The 21,883-nt window shown below is 39.8% G+C and overlaps 2 protein-coding genes across 6 annotated transcripts in view; one reads left to right on the top strand and one right to left on the bottom strand.

Annotated features, from left to right (window-relative positions):
• pkig (protein kinase (cAMP-dependent, catalytic) inhibitor gamma) overlaps positions 1-1,595 on the top strand; it is a 30,824-nt gene extending 29,229 nt beyond the window's left edge. For all 5 annotated transcript variants that reach the window (XM_086159845.1, XM_086159844.1, XM_086159850.1 and 2 more), the window contains one exon: positions 927-1,595. In XM_086159845.1, coding sequence (XP_086015971.1) covers positions 927-1,006 — 80 coding nt within the window. In that variant the 3' untranslated portion in view covers positions 1,007-1,595. The remainder of the gene's footprint in view (positions 1-926) is intronic.
• On the bottom strand, positions 1,350-21,619 carry ada (adenosine deaminase). Its single transcript, XM_086159843.1, has 11 exons — positions 21,529-21,619; positions 17,848-17,909; positions 16,629-16,751; positions 14,809-14,952; positions 13,398-13,513; positions 11,596-11,720; positions 8,034-8,105; positions 7,105-7,206; positions 4,769-4,836; positions 4,553-4,682; positions 1,350-3,226 (listed from the first exon to the last, which is right to left on the bottom strand). The coding sequence occupies exons 1-11, from the start codon at positions 21,562-21,564 to the stop codon at positions 3,122-3,124; spliced, it is 1,083 nt and encodes a 360-aa protein (XP_086015969.1). The 5' UTR covers positions 21,565-21,619; the 3' UTR covers positions 1,350-3,121.
• Positions 21,620-21,883: the final 264 nt, after the last annotated feature.

Genomic DNA, 21,883 nt, shown 5'->3' with positions numbered 1-21,883 from the left:
TTTGGATTTGGATTACCAAAGTAGCCAAAATATCAGAAAATATATGAAGAAAAAAATTTGAACTCTTGAAAAAATGGAAACACGCAGCAGACGACCGCTAAGTACGAGGGATACACTGCAATTATTGGCATGATTATAAAGAAAAATAAAGCATTAATTCATGTTTTTACTTGATCAATTTGGTGCGTATTTCATCGAAACAGTCACCTCCTGTTTGGATTCCAAGACCGAAACGCGTCCACGGCTCCAGTGTCTCGTGTCGGATCCGCGAACGACCTCTGTCTGTGCGTGTGCGTGTGTGTGTGTGCGCGTGTGCGTGTGTGTGTCTTAGTAGACAGTCTGTTCACACCGCCGACCCACTGCCTGCGGAGGAACGTGATCTTGCTCTTGATTCATGGCATTAATTAAGAGTTAATTACTGGTATTCATCATTCACTGTTTTTTATTTTCCTTCCACTAATCATTAAAGAAGAATTAATACCTCAGGTATTACACTCAAAACTGTAGTACTTTCAGATAAAATTCAAATCATCCAACCAGTGTGTTAGTTTTTAGATTTCCATTTATTTACAAAGTAGTACAATGTGTATTTATGTATGTTTGTGTTTACACACATCCCTAATTCAAAGTTGATATTTCACAGGAATGTATTACATAATTGTTTGTAAATAGATATATTCAGACTTCATTCGTCATTTCCTTTCGGCTTTTCCCTTCAGGGGTCGCCACAGCGAATTAACCCTCTCCATCTAACCCTATTCTCTGTATCCTCCTCTCTCACACCGACTAACTTCATATCCTCCTATTCAGACCTTATTACTATACACTTTGTGTTTTTGTTATCGTTCATAGTATTTATTTATAGTCCTTCCTATATTTTATTATCAACGAAGCCATGTTTATTTTGGTATCCTCACTTCCTCCAGGAGACCAGGGAGCGTCTCCAGCCCCCGCGGCCGAAGGCTCCCCGAGTCCAGACGCCCAGGGAGGCGGAGGCCCATCCTAAGACCCACGGGGAGGTCAGAAGATGAGGGACGGCTCCTGGGGTGATGGAGAGATAGTGAGAGAGAGAGAAAAGAGAGAGAGAGAGAGATGGTATGAATGGCAGGTCCTGGCTGGACACAGCCGCTCGCCGCCGGCTCGTCTGGAGCCTCGCCGGCCCCCAAAGCAACTTGTTTTGTTTTTCTTTTTAAAATCGGACTGAAAACAAGGGAAGGGAACGGAAGCGGAACTCCCAAGGTTTGGTTTTCCCCAACAGGACGAGACAGAGAGAGAGAGAGAGAGAGAGAGAGAAAGCACAGAAACCTGACAGACCGAGCCCAAGACATTTCTCGCACTCCGAACTTTACTTTTTCCTTTTTTTTTTTCTTTTCCAGCCTAATAACGAAAAAGCGACCTGGAGGGCGAAGTCATAATCACCTGTTTGTCGTTTCCTTTCTACGTGTGTGTTCGTGGCGCGCTCGTCTGTCCCGTCAAAATCTTTTTTAGTAACTTAGTTAAACTGTCGTGTACGGACTCCATATTTATTGCTAAATGTCGAGTGATAACTTTGTGATAGCAATTTTTCTTTGTGTAATAAAATACTTATGAATCTACAGTAACACATGTAGTTTATCCCCAGGAGGTGAGGCAAGCACGCGTGAGGTGAACTGAATTTCAGACGAAGATAAGAACAGACAACTGTTATTTAACCCAAGTGTGTTTTTAATGAGCATCATAATACATGGATGTGCTTTTTTATATTGAGTAAAAACAAGGGGGGGGTGGGGGGGGGGGTATGCACATGAAGATAGGGGGATAATGTAAAAACACAAAGCGAAGGCAATATGACAGCTCCATCTGCTGGTCTAAAACGTTTGGTAGCGAGCTGTTCTCCCTGATGTGTCCCAACGATGGGAAGGAAATGGAAAAAAAGTACAATGCAGGTCAGACTGCAATCACCTCAACCAAAACTAAACACACATCAATCGCCTTTCCCTCGTAATTCACACATTACTACATTTCACCACACTTGTTTTTACTTGAAGACAAAGACGGACGTCAAAAGTCTCCCATGACACACTGTCGTCAAAATGTCATTTCCGTGGCTGTTGTGCATTTCGAATTTTTTTTTTTTTTGATGTAAACATAGGAAACAACCCAAACACAACTTAGTAAACTCAGGCACTCCAGGATCTCAGTGTCTTAATATAGTTATTTACTTTTTTTTTTATTATTATTCCCCTATCCTACATTGATTTTATAAAAATTCGCAGTTCAGGATTAATTTTCAAAATTAATCTAAATGCCTTCGCTATAATGCACAGTTTTTTACCCCATAAATGGGTCACAGACTTGCTGCTTAAATCTAATTTTTTTTGTCATTTCTTCCTCTCATTTCTTCTCTCTTCTGCCTTCTCTCCGGCTTTGTTTCCTCTTTCACTCCTCCACCTGTCCAATGTTCTCACTCTCTCCCTTTATCCTCTGTGTCATCAAGTAAGTGCTGTTTGGATGTTGTTGCCATGGTGACAGTGATCTCGCCCAATGATGCCTTAGACTTCAGTGTTGCGCTCCCGGTAAGGCGAAGTGTAAGTAGCTTTTGACAGCTTTGACATCACAGGGAATAGTGACATTTTGCAAAATATTCAAGTGGAGTTTCAGTTATTGTGATCACAAAATCAGTTTACATATATTACCAAAGACACTGAAAAATTTTGTGGAAAAAAAAATAATTAAAGAACATTAATTAAACTGATTCTGAAAGAGCCTTGATACAAAAAAAAAGCGAGAAAGTACTAAACACTGGTCAAAAGGCCAAATAAAAATAATAAAAAAAAATACAGAAAACTTTTTTAAAGTAATCAGAAGATCTGCCAAGCAGCTGCCTGAATGTCCCTTGAAAATATAAAAAAAATGTCAGTGGAATTGACGCGTGAAAGGAGACGTGGTCGGGTTATGATAAGAACAAAGAGTCCTGCCGTTTCTGGTTTGGCGTGTTTCTGCTTTGGGCCGAGTCGAAATTGATATCTGATGAAAGGAGGTTTATATCATTTCTTCTCTGAACGTCTTGGGGAAGTCCAGCATTTGAGAAGCCTTGTGGATCCAGGTTGTATTTGGATGGAGCCGAAGGGAGGTCACGGTTTCAGAGGGCTGTACTTGTGACCATCCCGTATGCCTTGTACAGTCTCCCCAACAGCTCAGCTTTCTCCTCCTCAGGCAGGAAGCAGGACTGGGCCGCGCAGATGTTCTACAAAACAATAGGCCCAGAAAAGAGAAATAACCAAAAAGTACTTGGTAGAAAGTGGTTAGCGCTCTTGGTCCCTAGTTAAATTCTAACAGAAGAGGTTCTGTGTGGAGTCTCCATGTATCCCTGTTTCTGCTTGGGTTTTCTCTACGTTCTCCAGTTTCCAACAGTCCAAAAACATGCAGCAGGTTCATAGGCGACCCTAAATTGCCCAGATATGTGAACGAGAGAGTGAATGATTGTTTGTCTCTATATGTGGTCCTGTGATTGAAAGGTGACAAATCCACATTGTACCCCACCTCTTGACCAATGCAAAATCTACAAGATGCAATTGCAACTTTTGTAAGTCGCTAATTGCAATTTTTGTAAGTCGCTTTGGATAAAAGCGACTGCTAAATGACTGTAATGAAATGTAAAGATGCATGGCATCAACAGCACTGCAGTCAGATTAACCTGCAAATAAAATCCCGATATCTGTAGGAAACTAAACATGTCATCAAGGAGAAATAATGGGCGGAATGAGAGTAATTTTTACTTGCTGTGGAAAATAAAAATAAAAAAAAGAAAATAAATAGATTAAAAAAAAAAAATATATATATATATATATATTCACTGTCTTTTCATACCCATTATAATTGTAACATAAAATTACTATTAAAGTAATTTTCTAGTTTAGTAGCAGCATGTCCACGTTGAGAATTGTTATTAGACAGTAGAAAAAAAATATTCACCAAAAAAACAACTCCTAAAAATGAGCAACCTAATTTAAAATGGGCGCCAAATGTAAAGAACAAGAATCAAAATCAAAAGCAAACCAGCAGGCTCCCCAGGTTAGAAATGTAATATTTATACTGCTGAAGTGTAATAAAACAAAAAGTGAAAAACAGGTAAAGATAATAGATAAAGGAAATAGAGAAAACGAAATTGCCCGATGATGACAATTTACAACGATACGTAAAATCCACAATTTAATAAATATTAAAAAATAATTGACATATATACAGGACTGTCTCAGAAAATTAGAATATTATGATAAAGCTCTTTATCTTCTGTAATGCAATTACAAAAACAAAAATGTCATACATTCTGGATTCATTATAAATCAACTGAAATATTGCAAGCCTTTTATTATTTTAAAATTGCCGATTATGGCTTACATCTTAAGAAAACTCAAAAATCCTATCTCAAAATATTAAAATATCATAAAGTCATTTTTTGTTATTTTAATTGCATTACAGAAGATAAAGAACTTTATCACAATATTCTTAATTTTCGGAGACAGTCCCGGATATAAATAATATGCACACGTCATGGGTGGTTGGAGCTCACCATCCGCTTGAAGTCGTCCACGGTGAAGCCCATGTGCTCCTGCGCGGCCTTGTAGTCCAGCTGCAGGGTGGAGTTAAAGATGAGAGGGTCGTCCGTGTTCAGCGAGAAATTGGCTTTGTCCTTCCGCAACCTGCGGACGGAAACATGGCGTGAGGCGTGACGTCAGAGTAGGAAGTCTCGGGCTGCGCGGAGTTGCGGCGGAGAAGGGCAGCTCACGTGATGGCGGGGTGAACGGCGAAGTTGGAACTGCAGGCGCCGGTAAATTTGCTTGAGATCGGACACAGCTGTCAACACACAGAGTCAGTGTTACTGCGGTTCGGCGTTTGGGAAGAAATAAGACAATGATAAGAATAAAAGAAAAAAATGGAGGAGGGATGTAACAACTGCTTGATTGTTCAGGCTAAATTAAAATAAACATACCTTAATTTATGTTGCCTTTTTAAACCGCTTTCCGGTGCTAATTTTTCACTGATCACAAAATATTAATTCAATTATCACTACAACAAACAAAATTAAATGTGCTTGAGTGTTTGAGTTTGAGTCACCTAAATAGACCCCTTGAAGGTATGCGGATCCTATATCAAAAATATATACATGCACAAAATAAATAGTGAAAAAGAAATCAATTACATTTAAGAATAACAATTAATTCTAAGTTGAAATATGTCTTCTCTAGTAAACTCCCTCATTTGATTATTTCAATTTCCATTTAATCAATTTATATATTTGTGACATTTATCTTTATCATTTTTATATTATGGTATGTCAGCACGCCTTTCAAATGTTCACTATGCATGGACATGAATATTCATGGCTCTTGTTATTTTTAGCTAATGCTGTATTTACATTTATACTTGACTACTGTTTAAATCACGTTTAAAACAGATTTTATGAAACTGCGCACTTATAATTAATAAAATATTAAGTTACTTAAAATCTATTCAAAAAACATATCTAAAATTTCAGTTGAATTATAGTTTATTTAACTTTTTAATTCATTAAAATTAGTAGGTAAGGGCAATATTTTTCTGTTTTTGTCCAGCTGAATGATGTCTCTCGATCATGGTACATTTGAGTAACGTACGTTGCACTTCAAGTACATCCTCCATGGCATAAATAGTATTTCAATAAAACTTCACCTTTTGGCAATGTCAAAGGATTTTTATCAAATTAATTAAAATCAGCCGTTAACAATGTTCACATGGAAATATGACTCCAGTTCCCTTCCCAAACAAAGATAACCCAGGTCATGACAATTTTTCTAATTTCCTCTAATCAGAAGAACAATGGCCAGGGAACCATTTTGGAGCAAAAGACATCCTGCTGCATAACGACAACAACAACAGCACGGTGACAAAGCGGCGCTCCTGCTGCCTGATAGCCACCAAGTTACGTTTTTTTTTTTTTGTGAGGTGTTTTTTTTCGTCCATCTAGTTAGTTTGCATTTTCTCACTGAGCCCTCACTAGTGGTCATAGTAAGAAATGCACGCTAAAGGAGCAGGTCATATGTTGTTGCTGCTGATGAGAAAATCTATAGTTTACAAATAATATAGAATGTAAAAAATATAAAATATGTGGAAAAAAATAATACCTCATGTGTTATAAAAAAGCAACAATCAAAAAATGTAAGATGTAATAAAAGTTAAAAGGGAAGTGGTGAATCAAATTAACTCCAAATCCCCTCTAAAGTCACCAGGAATATATTAAAGGTGACCACAAATATATCAATCATTCAAATTAAATTAAAACATTTTTTTTAAGAAAATTGGGGGGGAAAAGTAGATATTGTCTTGTCAGTCCTTAAAGAGATGCAAAGGAAATTGAAAAATCTTCAATTTGCTGTGGGAGGAAATTACATTATGTCATTTTTTTTTTCTCTTTACAACTTTTTATAAGGGTATGAACTCTTTAATCTTTAATATCAGTATTTTATTACCGTCATTTCCGCACTATAAGCCTTTCCTTTTTTCACAGTCTTTAAACACTGCGGCTTAAACAATGATGCGGCTAATTTATGGATTTTTGGAGGCTAACAAGCTTCGTATCGCCACAACAATTAGCCTCGGCACATCGGACCAATGACATTACCGTGAAATTCTGAGGCTGTTCAATCCTGACCTCGAAAAAGATGATTTGAATGGTTTTAGTGCGCGGGAGGAAGACAAAGATAGCGATCAGCTGGAGAAGGACAAAGCGGGGATAGAAAATGGAGGGATGGATGGACTTTTCCTTGTGTTATTTATTGTTAATCTTTTTCATCAGCCGTGTTACAGGCACTGTTCAGGAAAAAAGCATTTCCAGTACATATTTGTGGATGTTACTGGTATGCATTTAATTAAAAGTAAAAAAAAAAAAAATCTTTCTCTGTGTTAATATCTCATGTTAAAACGTGGACACCTGCAGCTTATAGGCAAGTGCGGCCTATATATGTACTTATTATTATTATTATTGTTATAAGGCGGTGCAGCTTATATTCAGGTGTGCTCAACAGTCCAAAATGTTTAATGTTAATTTAATGTTTTTCTTTTTTAAAACACCTGGGGGTTTCTCACCTCAAAGTGCATATTTCTAGCCAGCAGCTGTTTGTACAGAACCGGGTCCTCCAGGGTCCTGTATCCGTGGCCCAAACGCTCGGCTTTCAGCACTTCCACAGCCTGAAAGGTCGGTACGTTAAGGTCGAGAAAAGGTCGAGACGGTACGTTAACTTGAGTAAAACCCTGAACAGCCTAGAAATGTAGGAGACTGAGGTCAAAACTCTAAAAACCGCAGTCTGGACAGGTCGGAGGCGCATCTGTGCTACCACTACCTCACTTATTCACATGTCATGTCTTAAATCTGTCATCTATATTTATCCTTATCGTTGTCCTCGTCTTTTTAATTGTCTCTTTTATTTATATTTACGTTCATATTTATTGTTATTGTTGCACTGCTGTGGCAAATGAACTTCACCTATGGGGATCAATACAGTATTATTAATTTATCTTAATAACTTGTGAGGAAAGCAAGCTTTTCACATATTAGTTCAGGGAGTTGAACAGACTGGTTCATTTCAACCAGGTTTATATGTGCAAATGTGCAAATAAAGAATTGCCAGAGACACTAGTTGGCTCACCGGAACCCCCGGAGCAATTAAAAATGTAATTAAAGCAGCGATATTTTAGAGCAGGTTTTTATGTGTGCATCCCCAGTTATTAAGAGTTAAAAAATCATGCTGTGGTGAGATGCTGAAAAACACTCACATGTACACACAACAGATATCTACAGTCTGTTTGTGATTGTAAAAAATCTGTTGTGGTGTGAAAATTCTCGATGTGTTTTCGCACTTTCACTCAATGCGTGTTTTCCGTGTTTTAGTCTCCATATGTCCAAGCAAGAGTCCCGTTCCAAGGCGCCTTCAAAACAAACAACCCCCCCCCCCACCCTTGTTTCCTCTGGCCTTCCCTTTGAGGGAAAACATTATTTAAAAAGTTTGAACCCTCACCTCCTTCACCACCGATGCGGGGCCGACCTCTCCGGCGTGGACCGTCCGGTGGATCCCGCTCCGCACAGCCTCCTGCCAACAGAGTGAAGTCATAGGACACGTGAGTGCGCACGTCCACCTCCGACGTAGACAGACGCTCAGCCTCTGAGATGAGGATTTTTTTTCTACTATAGTTGAGGAGTTGTTCGGTTTATTCGGATATTATTGATCCTGCGACGGGAAGTTCAATTGTCACAGTAGCATTACAAATAGTGGAAATATACATACACACGTATGAACGACAGCAATATAAAATATGAATGAAAAACAAAGGAAATGCCTTGTGGTTGGAAGTCGTCAAGTAAGGTATGGAGGTGGTGGGGTAGTGCAAAAACGAAAAAGGTGACTATTATCCTGAGATAATAGTCAACAACTTCTACGCCTTCTTCGAGAACCACAACACAGAGGTGAGTCTCACACACACACACACACACACACACACACACGAAGGGACGGCTCCTGGACTTCCTGATCTGCATCATCATGACCACGGGCGCTCGCCAGGGATACATCGTCAGCCCCGTCCTCTACACCCTGTTCACTCGTGACTGCATCGCCTCACATGAGGACATCATTCTGAAGTTCGCGGACGACACCGCGGTGATAGGATGCATCGCCGGCGAAGACGAAACAGCCTTCAGTATGGAGGTGTCCAGTTTGGTGAAGTGGTGTGAGGGAAAACCTCACCCGCAACACGGACAAGACCAAGGAGATGATAGTGGACATGAGGAAGTGGACACTGAGGGCTTAAGCATGTCGCTTAAGATCCTCAGCAACTTCTACAGCTGCATTTTTGAGAGCATCCTGACCGGCCGCATCACCGCGTGGTACGCCAGCACCGCCGCTCTGGACCGCGGACGCCTGCAGCGAGTGGAAAACACTGCAGAGAGGATCACCGGAACCCCGCCGCCTTCTCCGCAGAGCATCTACCAACGCTGCCTTCCGGCCAGAGGTACACGAGTGTGAAATGTAGAACGACACGATTAAAGAACCCGTTCTACCCGACCGCCATCGGACACTTAAACAGCCGACATTCATTCTTCTCCCTGCACGTGTAAAGTCTACTGCTACTTATCTTGCACTTAAATTGGACTCATCCTCGCACACGCACTTGGTGAGTTGCACACCAAGCGTCACTCGTACGTCTTACTGCACGGTACTGTACTCACTGTTCTATTGCAATCGTCACATTCATATTTATATTCATATTCATAATCATATTTATAACAATGTTTACACTCTTCTACCGGCACATATACCAATGCACTGCGGACCGCAAAGTAGGAATTTCACTGTACATGTGACAATAAACGCTTTGAATGTTGAATCTTTAATTCAAAAAAGGAGAAAGATAAGGGACCCAGGTAGCTCGACTGCAGGCTGAAGCCAAAACCTCCTCTTATTACATCCGGTCGAAAAACAAAACTAAAACAGAAATAAAACCCAAAGGCCAAAGTCAAAACTGATATCACTAATCGATTTGGTTTCACTTTCAAAACCTTATTACCTACCGACGACAAGACTTTCCGATTTAGAAAGCAACCCAGGTAATTTAAAAAATATTTTTTTTATGTCTTGAGGTTGTCTTTGACTATGAATTAGATATGCAACCATTTAAAATAAAATTAAAAAAAATGTTTTTTTTTTAAAGAATCGGATCTGACCTCACCTAGTAAATTAATCAAAATGTTCATCTTGTTTTATTGCATTTGTTATCACTTTGCCGGAGTCCAACTTTATTCATTAATTGTAATTTTACAGCCGTTTTATAAATGACCGACTGATAATTAGACCGGGAATGATCTGGACTGGTTGTATTTTAACTTCTTTATCTGACACATTGCGAGGACCAGACTGCAAGCAGCCTTTGAACGGACTGCAACTTCAAGTGCTCACAAACTCGAAGGTAATGGATCAGATTGTGTGTTTCTGTTTATAAGTACGAAATAACCCGGTAATAATGTGTCCTTTAAAACAAGGTAATGAGAATGTTTATCGGCCAGCCAATATCAGCAGTGTGTGAAAACCTTACTGATCAATATTTTGTCTTTGAGAGGCCTGGTTGGATTTTTTTTTTTTTTTTGAATAAATTCTATCCATTTTTTTTTTTTTTTAGACTAATAGTGAAATGACGCCCCCCCCCCCCCCCACGCAGATTATCCTTATATTATCTGAAAATGTACAGAAAATATATATAAAATGAGACCAAATTTTTCTTATTTCAAAATTAGAAAGATATCACCCAACAATTAACAGAAAATGAACCTTTTACTTTAATTTCCCTTTCTATCTAAAAGCAACATTATATAACCATTATTTTCAATCTGGATCCTGCTAGAATTCAGATCAAGTGAAGATATTCCAGTCCAGTTGCCCCGAAATCTCCATAGACAAAATTCAGATCATGTGAAACCAAAGGAGATGAATCTGTTAGATCACTCAGACTCTTTTTTTTTTTTCTCTGTTCCAAGATGTTTTTCCGTTTTGACAAAGATGGCTTCGTAAAAAAAACATCTCTTCATCTCACACCATACTGGGATCCACTCACAGTCCAGGTCTATTTACAATCTCCGAACCGATCTGAATTGTACCTGTACATATTCAAATTTTACCTCACATCCGTTCTCCTCTAATGACACGGTTTCTGGAAATCAACCCTCCGATAAACAACCCAATAATTCAACTTGTATACGGCACATGTATACGGAAAACTCCCCACAGTCTATCGTAACTGAAGACGCCCCTTGGATGACAGGTGAAAGGTCTCGAAGGGAAGATATTCAAGGCCAGTTGCCATGAAAAGATTTCCAATTTCCATCAAGCATTCCAAAAATAGTTTGGCATCAGCCCAAGTTGAGATGGCTCATTACCTCCGTGAGCGGATACTAGGTTGAATGGGGGGGTTTGATGCTAATGTGTGCATAGTTGCTCGTGAACCATTTTGGGAACAAAGGTACGAATTCCGGGGACTCACCCAAATTAAATTCCAGACAGGAAATTGTACAGCTGATGTGTAGATTGCATAGAACAAAAGACGACTGGGGCCGAGTTTGGGTTGTTGATCAGTCTGGGTCATTTGCAGGGTCCCAGAATGTGGACATTGCAGAGAAGTCGCCCTTGTCTCAGTGGACTTTGGGATCTTGTCCTAAAGAGGAGCTCTCCTGTGTTGGCTCATCTTTTAGTGCAGAGGTTGTTGTATCTCTCCAATATGGAGGTCAATTGAGGCAATCCTCAATCCTCCATCAACTTGTTCAAACACAAATAATGTCCTTCCGCTTGTTTCTGTCTACCTCCTGCTCTGTGTGTCATCTTCTGGTGAACCACTGGGCACCATCGGGCAACTGGACTGGACATTTTCTCTCTTGAGGAGGTTTCGCTTGTCGCCTCGTGGGCTTCTTCAGTTCTGTACCGAAGCCTAGCCATCTCAGCTCGGATCGATGGCCGACACCGAGCCCGGAAACACATTTACATGCATACATACGAGCACATACACAACCGCCTGTCTACGGGTGTTGTGTTTCACCTCGTAGGCCATCTTGTGTCCCGGATAGGCTTCGCAGTCGAGGGACTCGTCTCCAGCCAGGTCAATGGCCACCACCCCCTCATGGCGATATTTCTTACACAGCTCCACCACATCCATGGAACAACCTGGCAGGGACGGTAAAACAGACGCCACATTAGCTTGGCAGCTCACACTAGCATGGCAGGCATTAGCCAACACGCAAATAAGTATCTGCCTCAGTGAAGCCTCCAATGGAAAACATGACACCGACTGTTATTAGCTTAGCATGACTAAAGTGTCCTACAAAGAAATAATTTTCCGTGTAATTACGGGAACTCCATGTCCCTCAGTGCACGTGTGTTATCTGTCAATACAGATTAAACTGCAACTGCTAATTTAGTACAGGAATTGCTGTGCGTTTTTGATATCACCAAATAATTTGCATGAAAATGTCACATCAGCGTACGGTCAGTCTGCTATCAGACAGACCACAACACGAGGTGAGAACACTCCTCAGGGGAAAACAAATTAAGGGAAATTCAAGTATTAACCTAAACCGAGGTATTAGCAGATAGAGTATATTCCAGGAAAACCCAAATTTGCTGTATTCATGTTTTGGAGGGATCTGATTAAAACAATAAGAGACTTAAAAAAATGTCAGTTGTTACCCGTCTTTCTGCACTCCATGCTAAGCTAGGCTATTTACGCTGGGGCCTAAAGAATGACACCTCTGAAGAACCAATAATGAGATTATCCCCAGATGAAATTCTTTTAATTTGCTTGTTCAAATTTTGACTTCATACACCAGATTCAGATTTTTTCACATTAAATGTGACTTTTTCTGAAGTATTTGGTTGAACCGTGCAGAAACGTGGCATCTTGAGGTTCACATTCTGTACATTGCCCTTCAGATGGTCCTACGTGATGGAGAAAGCGGACATCTCACACACAGATGGTTAGCCGGGCCTAAACAGGATGCAGCTGAACCGGGTGTTGCCATGGTAATGTTTTGTTGTGATTAGTTAAAAAAAAAAAAAAAAGGAAAAATAAAACACACAAATCACTTTCAGGACCTGACATCTCAAAATAAAAGCCTGCTATTCCCGTAAGTCATTTCTTTCTCTGATATTTTAAGGTTTGCTGACCTGGATTAAAACCTACTGACAGTGAACTTGTGTCATGTGACTTCAACACGCCGACAGCGTCCAGCAATTCATCTTTAACTTAGTTTTAGATCGATGCGCGTGGGCCGACATAAGCGCGGACCTGGATACGCACTGTCTGTATAAAAGCATGAGGAAGCCCCGACGGTCCTGCTGCAGAACCTTCTCAGGGTTTTGGTCAGGGTTGAGGTCAGGGGTCAATGGTCAGGGCTAGTCAGTCAGGCTTTTCATTGTAAGATTCTCCGAGGTTCCACCCCAGAACAAAAGAATTATCTAAAATGTCTCGGCCAGATTTCCCTTTGACCCCGCCACCATCATCCCTCTTCTTCTCTGGACAGTTAGACATTTCATGCTCCCCCATCCCATCATACCAATAGTCTCATCCACTCCGCTAGTGGCCACCATACAACTGCTCTGACCTCTCTGGATCTCTTGAAACACAGCGGTGTTGACCCTTCGCCATCAATCACACATCACTAAGAGACTTGCCCCGACACTTTTGTAAACATAGTGTGTGTAAAAAAGAGGCCGTTCACCCGCTAACCTAAACATCGGGTTCTAACGTGTTGGCTAAACGCAGCGGCTGCTCTGCACCGAAACCGCTCCGAACAGAAACTAAGTGACCGCGGGCCACGAGCAGGAGCATCAGCAGGTCATTACTTGGCATGTGGCGCATGCAGCATAGAATGGACCTGGCTTTGATTCTGAAGGCCTTCTCCCCCTCGGCCAGACCCTCGTTCACCAGGTGCACCACCTCGTCCGGGCTCAGGTCGCCTCTGATGGACACACACACACACACACACACAACCATGGCGGTTGCATCATATTAAAAATAACTGGTTACATTTAGGGTATAATGACTTCAAAATATATATGAAATGTACAAAACCTTTAATAATGCTACTGATATTGCATTGGAGATGCCTGAAAGATGAATCGATAATTTGAAATATACAGGACTGGATTATTTTAATATTGCTGATTATGGCTTACATCTTAAGAAAACTCAAAAATCCTATCTCAAAATATTAGAATATCATGAAAAAGTATTTTTTGTTTTTTTTAACATGCGCTGAGAGTGAGTCACATGAGTCTGTAGAAATATATGAAAAATATATGAAACTCTGGCACAACAATTTCCTTCGGGATTAATAAAGTTGTTCTTATCTTATCCTATATACAGGAATTTCTCAGAAAATTTTGGGTATAATGACTTCAAAATATTTATGAAATGTACAAAACCTTTAATAATGCTACTGATATTGCATTGGAGATGCCTGAAAGATGAATCGATAATTTGAAATATACAGGACTGTCTCAGAAAATGAGAATATTGTGATAAAGTTCTTCATCTTCTGTAATGTAATTACAAAAACAAAAATGTCATACATTCTGGATTCATTGCAAATCAACTGAAATATTGCAAGCCTTTTAATATTTTAATATTGCTGATTATGGCTTACATCTTAAGAAAACTCAAAATCCTATCTCAAAATATTAGAATAGAAAAAAGTATTTTTTGTTTTTTTATCATAAGAATAAGAGTAAGAGCAACTTTATTTATCCCGAAGGAAATTGTTGTGCCAGAGTTTCAAGTAAAACATAACAATAATAGATAATAGTAGGAAGGGGGGAGAATAAGAAATACAAATAAAATATAGTGTCAAAGTTAAGGCTGTAAAGTGTTTTAAGGTCTTAAAAAGTATGCGCTGAGAGCGAGTCACATGGGTCTATAGAAATATATACAGGAATTTCTCAGAATATTAGAATATTGTGATGAAGTTCTTTATCTTCTGTAATGCAATTAAAAAAACAAAAAATTACTTTTTCATGATATTCCAATATTTCGAGATAGGATTTTTGAGTTTTCTTAAGATGTAAGCCATAACCAGCAATATTAAAATAACAAAAGGCTTGCAGCTGATTTATAATGAATCCAGAACGGATGACATTTTTGTTTTTTTAATTGCATTACAGAAGATAAAGAACTTTATCACACTATTGTCATTTTCTGAGACAGTCCTGTATATATTTCTATTAACTCATGTGACTCGCTCAAGCAGAGTCTTACTCTATCTGGTTCCAGGGGATCGGGTCCACTTTGGTGTTGGCCAGGAGGTGCGGGCTGTATCGGACCTCCACGTAAGCCACGCCCTCCTTCGCTTTGTCCTCCAAAAACTCATAGGCGATCCTCTTTATGGCCTTCTTGTCTCCGCTGCAAGACGGTGAAGAAAAAAACACAACGTCAACGACTTTGCCCTTTGGCAGGCTGATAAATTTCACGTGACAGGACGAGTAAACCGATCGGGCGGCTGCTAATCCCCCTCTAATCTGACATCTTTCAAAAGCAGTCGTTTAATGATTGACAGGGTTGCAGGGGTGATTACATTTTTAACGCAACGTATGTTTTAGTGTATTTGCAGCTACTTAAATACACTTCATACAATTCATGAAATAACTTAAATCTTAAAGGAAAAGGATTTTTTATTCTTTTTGTATAACTGGCATTTGCTTATCGGACGTGTGTGTGTGTGTGATTATTTCCCCTTTTTTATTGATTTTTTTTTTTTTTTTTTAATTTGGATTATTTACATCTTTAGTTTTGCAAAATTGTCTTTGTGTTTCAAGGGATTTTACCAGTATTGAACAACAAAGAAAAACACGTGTTTCCGGATTAGAAAGCAATTTGACGGTTTTGACAAAACATGGCGGGTCAGGTAAAGGGTGGGGGGGGACAGTTTGAGACCCCCGTGTTTTAGACCGAGCCTCCGTCCCGCCTCGGGTGACCGAGGACACGACCGTTTCCAGCATTTACGCTGAAAGCCTGTTGTTTTTTTTCCCTGCATGCACACATACACATACATACACACACGCAGCATTTCTGTATGTGCTAAACTCAGCTAGCAGGTTCCCAATGTTGTTGAATGAAGCTGAAACTGAGCACAAGGCTTTCAAGGGCCCAGTTACAGAAGGATCCATTCAGCAGAGTGACGCCCACAGACCGCCATTGTTGGGAGCTTTGAAACCATTTAGAGTCTGAAAGACCCCGTTTGGACTTTTCCAAACATTTCAACCACCACAACTTTAGTTATAAGACAGGGTGACACCGGAAAGGGAACAACTTCGCTTTCCTCTCTATGCGGTTGTCAAGGTGACACTTGGCGGTAACTGGATCCATGCATACCCCCCCCCCCCCCCCCCAACTGTGCTTTAGAATACTGCGTATAATCCTGCCTGTGTCGAACTTCCCAATCCGACCAGTCGGGGCCGGAAACCGTGGGAACGTGGTAAATCACGATAATCGGCAGCTTCGTTTTCTCGACGCGCGCGCGTGAAAATGTCTGCTAGTGTACGGATGGCCGAGGGTCGGATGGATACACATTAGATACGCTCTGACACAGTAGCATGAAGTTCTGCTCCGTCTATCCGTTAAATCTCCCCCTTATTTATCCGTCATGCTATTTTTATACATATCTTTTTAGATGCTTCCACATTTTATTTATCAAAGCTGTTTTTCTTTTCTCTGATGTTCAAACATCAGGCTGTTTACTTTCTGCTGTAAAAATTCAGTTTCCTAAACATGGGTCCGATAAAGGGATTCCCAATCTTATCTTGACCCAAGACAGAAAAAATAAAAACAAAAATCATAGTGAGTTGAGTTTAAGCTACGCCATTCACACCCCCTTTTTCGCACATGATAACAAACAGCGCTAATGATCTTTTACCCCCCGGTTGCGGAGCTGGAAGGAGTGACTGCACTGTGGCACTAATGAGTCCGACCATGACTCTTAGCCTCGCTGCCCTTTGCACATGCCGGCTGCTCCTCAGCAGGGAAACACCCTGGTGCAATAACAAAACAGAAGCCTTGAAAGATGGTGTGTAAGCACTTACGCAATGACGGGCATGTATATCGCAAACTTGCTCAGGAACTTGGTGAGAGTGACCGGCTCTCGTAGGGCGATAATCCGCGTCATTTCCTCCACCGTGTTCGCCGGCAGCGGGATGCCACGCCTCCTGCAGAGAGAAGTCGAAGAGATGTGAGTGGGCAGTAAGTCATGCTAAAGGGCAACGGGAACGGGGATTCACTTTCTTTAATTTATTATAATTTCTTATGTTATGACCTGATTTGTCTTAAAGCTGAAAGGTCAACTGCAGGGGGAGTTTGACTAAAGAGGGCCGATGTTTATTTGTTTGTCCAAAAAGTCTTCATTTTGGACTATTTGGACAAAAAGTCCTAGATAAAAGTTAAAACAAGAGAGAAAATGTTGAAAGATGAAAGTTTTACATGCATAGTGAAATCGCAACGTGCTAAGACGGGGTGGTCAGTAGTCAAAATTTCACTGATGTTGTGCTCTATGTATAACTATGTGACAAAAAAATGTGACATTTCTTCTTCTCTTCTAAATTTCACATCCCCATGAGAGGTCTATCTGAGGTCACTTTGGAAGGAGGTCAGAAAAACTCCCCTAAAATTCGACCAATCAGATTTCCCCAAAGGCCTCGCGTAGCATCGTCACGGCAGCTTGTGTCAGAGGGTTGGAGCTAAATCTTTCCATATTAAAGAAGAAGTTTCTTTTTTTTTTTTTTTTTGAATCGCCGTGCTGCATGACCCTACGGGACATTAATATTTATTTCAACTGAATCAAACTCAACCGTTCCAGATCGTCAAACTCGCGCTTGTTAGTGTCAAGAGTTCTGTGCAAAATCCTCACAGTTAACGAGCAGAAGCCCAAACGTAGCAGGTCATTAATTAAATACGATTCTGCTCTAACAGGCTTAAGCGAGCAAGAATTTATCAATTATTCCTGTGTTAAGAACAAGTTGCAGCCTTTCATTTGAAAGGACCCGCCAAATATGTATAATATTTTTTTAATTCTAATTATTTTACGCTGTTGCTCAATTTTTTCCCTCTTTTGTAAGGCACAAATCTGAAAAAACATAAGTGTAGTCCAGCGCTGATCCCTTAATATGCATTAGGATCAAACAATCATGTTACCGTAACACACTGTGAATGCATTAATTATAATCATATAAAAGGAAATGTTTTCGAAATAGGCAAATCTCTGTACAAACTCATTAAGGCCGATGTAAACACCTATAAATCACTTACTTGGCAACATCCAGAATGGTTTCCACCCTGATGGCTCCATCCAGGTGCACATGTAGCTCCACCTACACCAGTGACAAATACGGAATTACGAATCTAGACTGGGAAGAACTTCAGAGAAGAAGAATCTCTGCAGATTACGGCAATCCGTCTTCCTCATTTTAAGACTCGTGTCTTAGCTGAGGTCATCCGTCGGGTTCTGACCACAGAAAGTGACATTTCCAGTTAAATATACTTCTTTAAGAACTCGTTTTCAGCTATGGAAAAAATGAATGACGGTTAAAATCATGTACAAAATAGGGTAGAAAACTGTGTCGTTTCCTGCTCATGCACTGCAGAAAGGGTCCACTTAGGGTGAAGAAATAAAAAATTCCAGTTAGATGCTAAATATAACAACTTCCTGTATGTTCTGACCTAACAGCATTGGGTCATTTGTTCCTTGCAAGAGTCAACAGGCCATAGACAGGCAAGATCCAACTTAGATATATCTAAAATCAAACTGCTAGGTAGTTTCCAACACAAAGCTGGGTACCTGTAATTATGAGGAATTCCTGCCATTTATCTTTCCAGCATTTAATGCACATAATGGAAGGGGATGTTTGTTTCTGAAATATTTGGAGGAAAGTAAAATGTGGGACATGTTCCACTCAATGCGGTATCTTGTTTGCGGTTAGCTTGCGCGCTAGCTAGCTTCAAGTTTTAAAAAAAGCTTTCGCACCCATGAGACTGACCATATGGCGAAAAAAAATCACAGCTTTTGAACTCTGGTTTGGTTGAGAGATGAAAATTTGATGTTTTTTTGAATTTGGTGGAGTCTTTTGTGCTACCTGTTTGGTAGCGTTATGCTAGCAGCTAGCATAGGTGGACGCCGGCGACATTGCTAAGTGACAATAGCCAGACAAGTGAAGAACACAAGGGGAGCAATAGGAGAAAGTTAGCAATCGCAAACTAAAATTAGCCAGAAAAAATAATGTTTTAAGATAGCGGAATGGGATTTTGGATCTCTTATTTAGCCAACAGAGGATTCCTTTCTTTTTATCGGATTGGATACTTGCTGTCGGCCGCTGGACGGAAATCATCTCCGGCAAGTCTGACATTCGAGGTGATTGACCGACCATCCACATATTCCAGTTTGTTTTTGGCTTATGTTACTGCAGCGTTGTCATGGCAATAGAAAATCCTTTAAACACATGTGTTGTTGTACGTGTTGATGGTTGTGCTGGAAACACGGCTGTTCAGAATTGCATTCCGCGTTCTTTACTTGTCGTCTTGTCCTGTTTATTTTGCCTTGCTTTTAAACTGATGGCTTATGGCGCAACACATCAGGCTTTGGTGCTATATAACTAAAAACAGATTGTTTAGTCATTTTCCATGACTTTGTGCTGGTGCTACATCCTACGTGCTGACTATAATCATTAAAACATTTAAAACATACATGTATCGAGCCTCTTGAACAACTTGTCTGCTTATATTAAATTGCTCTGGGTCAGAACAACAGTTATTTGCAGCAATCTGCTTAAAGTTTGTAAGCTTTGAAAGAACAGTGTCAGCCATCGAAGGTATAATATTAAGATACAGGATTTTTTTCCTTTTGCTTGGTTTGGGAAAGTTGAAAATACATCGACCCTGTGTTCTCGTTACATTAAGGAGTCATTTGATACCACTATTTTAGATGGTGTTTCGATTCTTCTTTTCCAATTACAATTTAGAAATTGGTTGCTAATTTTAAGGTTATTTTGATTTTAGTTCTTTTTTTCTTGATATTTAGTACAAAACTCTACCTGTTTTTTTTCTCTTTAAGTAATAAGTCACTTTATACCAGGAACCCCCTGAAGTCTGTTCAACCTGATAAACCCCCTCATTGAGAAGAGTTATCTTCAAGAAACCGAAAAAGCCGGGTTGCTATGAAAAGATTAAACAATGGTTAGTTGTATCTCCTGTTGATTTTTATAGGTTTAAGATTTTTTTAGTTTTTTTTTTTCCAATGTCTTAAAGCATTTGTCCCTCATTCAAAAGATACATCTATTTTTTGTGTTAATGTAATGTTCTATTAAAAGTCTGGTTGATTTTAATATTAATAAATGAATGAATATATTAAGTGCTTTTCATCAAAAACCTTTACAAACGAGACAAAAGGTGAGGTTATGATCAATTTAAATGCAGGATTTTATTTTGATTGTCAATAGTCAAGAGTTCTGACTGAAAATATTTCTTAACATTACTAAAACAAGTTTAGATCCTTCAAAGAAAAGGACAGTAATGATTTAAAAAAATCAAATCCATGATAAAATGGAATCCCTATTTGTGGCTGTGGGTATTGTTTTCAGAGATTTGGACAGAAATTGTTGCACCGCTAAAACTTTGAGATGAGTTGTTTTTCTTGATCTGGTAACATTTGCTTGGATGGACAAAATACTTTCGCTTATCTCTCACAGGAAAATTATCAGGAAAGCAGTGCAAGAAAAATGCAGCCAATTCTGCAAGTGAAAATCAGAATCATATTACCTTTTAGAAGTCAAAGGACCAACCAGTGAAATAAAAACCAAAACAATGAGTCAGTAAACCATCCAGAAGTTCAAATATCTCTAAGGTCACATGTTATTCCATTGGTCTTCTAATTTTCTCACAAGAGACATTACTGAGCGACTTGGGAATGTCGTAGATGTTAAAAAAAAAAGGTGTTTATTTTGGATTGTAACTGTGAAAATGTTAGCTTATACTGAATTTTTTTTAGAATTAAAGCAGTATGCTATTTTTTTTCAAACAATTGTGCTCCTTTTCAATAATTAAGTGTCAAATTAGATATCTCAGATGACTTTCTGCATCAAATTGTATTTTACCATTCATGGAAATGGCAGTGCTATCAAAGCTTCTGACATTGATGCTTATTTTCAAGCTCTATTTTAACTAAATTGCAGTGTTTACAGGTTAAAATTGTTTTCCCCGACAGATTCCAATGCCTTTATTACATGTCGACATTAAAGTTTTTTTTGTTTTTTTTTAAATACTGTTCTATGGCATGTATAGAACAGGCCACAATGGATGAAATTTTATAAAATTTTATTTAAAGCCCACTTTACACTACAGAACAGTGGTTAAAAACAACAAACAGATAAAAGAGTGGATAAAATGGATAAAAAAATGAGAAAGTAGAAAATAAAAAAGAGTGCAGTAGCAGTTTAGGTAAATGAATGATATGAATGGTGTGAGAATTTGGGATGTCAGGCGGCAACTGATGCTATCTTAAAAAATACACCAATACAAATATTTGGTCTTCTTATTAGGAGACAATAGTGTGTAATAACGAATGCTTCCACTGGAGTCTGAAGTCCACGCAAGTGGGAGATAATCTCTGGACACGCAAACCCACTGAAGGTCACTTCCCTGTGTTATAAGCCGCCTGCCATCAGCCCGGGTTCTTCTCAGGCTCCGAAGGGCTTTCTGGGTTTCGCTTCCTCTTTTCACGAGAGAGCTATGTCACGCCGAGTGGGACCTCAGCCTCTCCACGGAACCGCGTGAAACGCTTTTAAAACTCACGCATAGAGATTCCACATTTTTAAAGAAGCTGCAACCCCCCCCCCCCCCCCCCCACCCTCCACACGAAAATCCAAATGTAAAACCAAAGTGGGTGTTCACCCACGCAAACACGTGGATAAGAACACGAAGTTGCACCCACGCTCGTACCTTTAGGTTGTTGAAAGCCTGCGAGTCGTCGGCCATCGTGGAAAGTCTGCAGAAGGACCGGCTTGCAAAAGCGGCGCGTCCCCGCTCTTATACAGCGGCCAGACGGACACGCCTTTCCGTGCACGTAACGGTCGAGGAGGACGTGCACACGCTGCCGGTAACGCCGGTTCACGGCGCATTAACCCGGTGGACCGGCGTCAATCCGCGTTAAGATTAACGGCCAGGTTTGGTAGCAGCTTTGCGCCCATGTGATGAGCTTTAAACCGTATTAGGACACCAAGAAATGAGGAAAAAAAATCTATTGTCATTTATCAAAAAAGTGATATTGAGAAGATTTATTAATAAGTTTTTTTTT

This window comes from Fistularia commersonii, chromosome 14 (genome assembly GCF_037954325.1).
Source record: "Fistularia commersonii isolate RoL2024-O1a breed Wild chromosome 14, RoL_Fcom_v1.0, whole genome shotgun sequence".
NCBI lineage: Eukaryota > Metazoa > Chordata > Actinopteri > Syngnathiformes > Fistulariidae > Fistularia > Fistularia commersonii.
The sequence above is the reverse complement of the archived record's forward strand: the minus strand, read 5'-3'. Positions and strand labels throughout refer to the sequence as shown.

What these genes read in the sequence shown, in the direction of transcription:
- ada (XM_086159843.1), bottom strand. Translation starts at nt 21,564, where the DNA reads ATGGCCGACGACTCGCAGGCTTTCAACAACCTAAAG. An exon ending in GCCGTTCACCCCGCCATCAC is followed by an intron (nt 4,683 to 4,768) that starts GTGAGCTGCCCT and finishes TTCCGTCCGCAG; the next exon opens with GTTGCGGAAGGACAAAGCCA. An exon ending in TGGACGACTTCAAGCGGATG is followed by an intron (nt 3,227 to 4,552) that starts GTGAGCTCCAAC and finishes ATTGTTTTGTAG; the next exon opens with AACATCTGCGCGGCCCAGTC.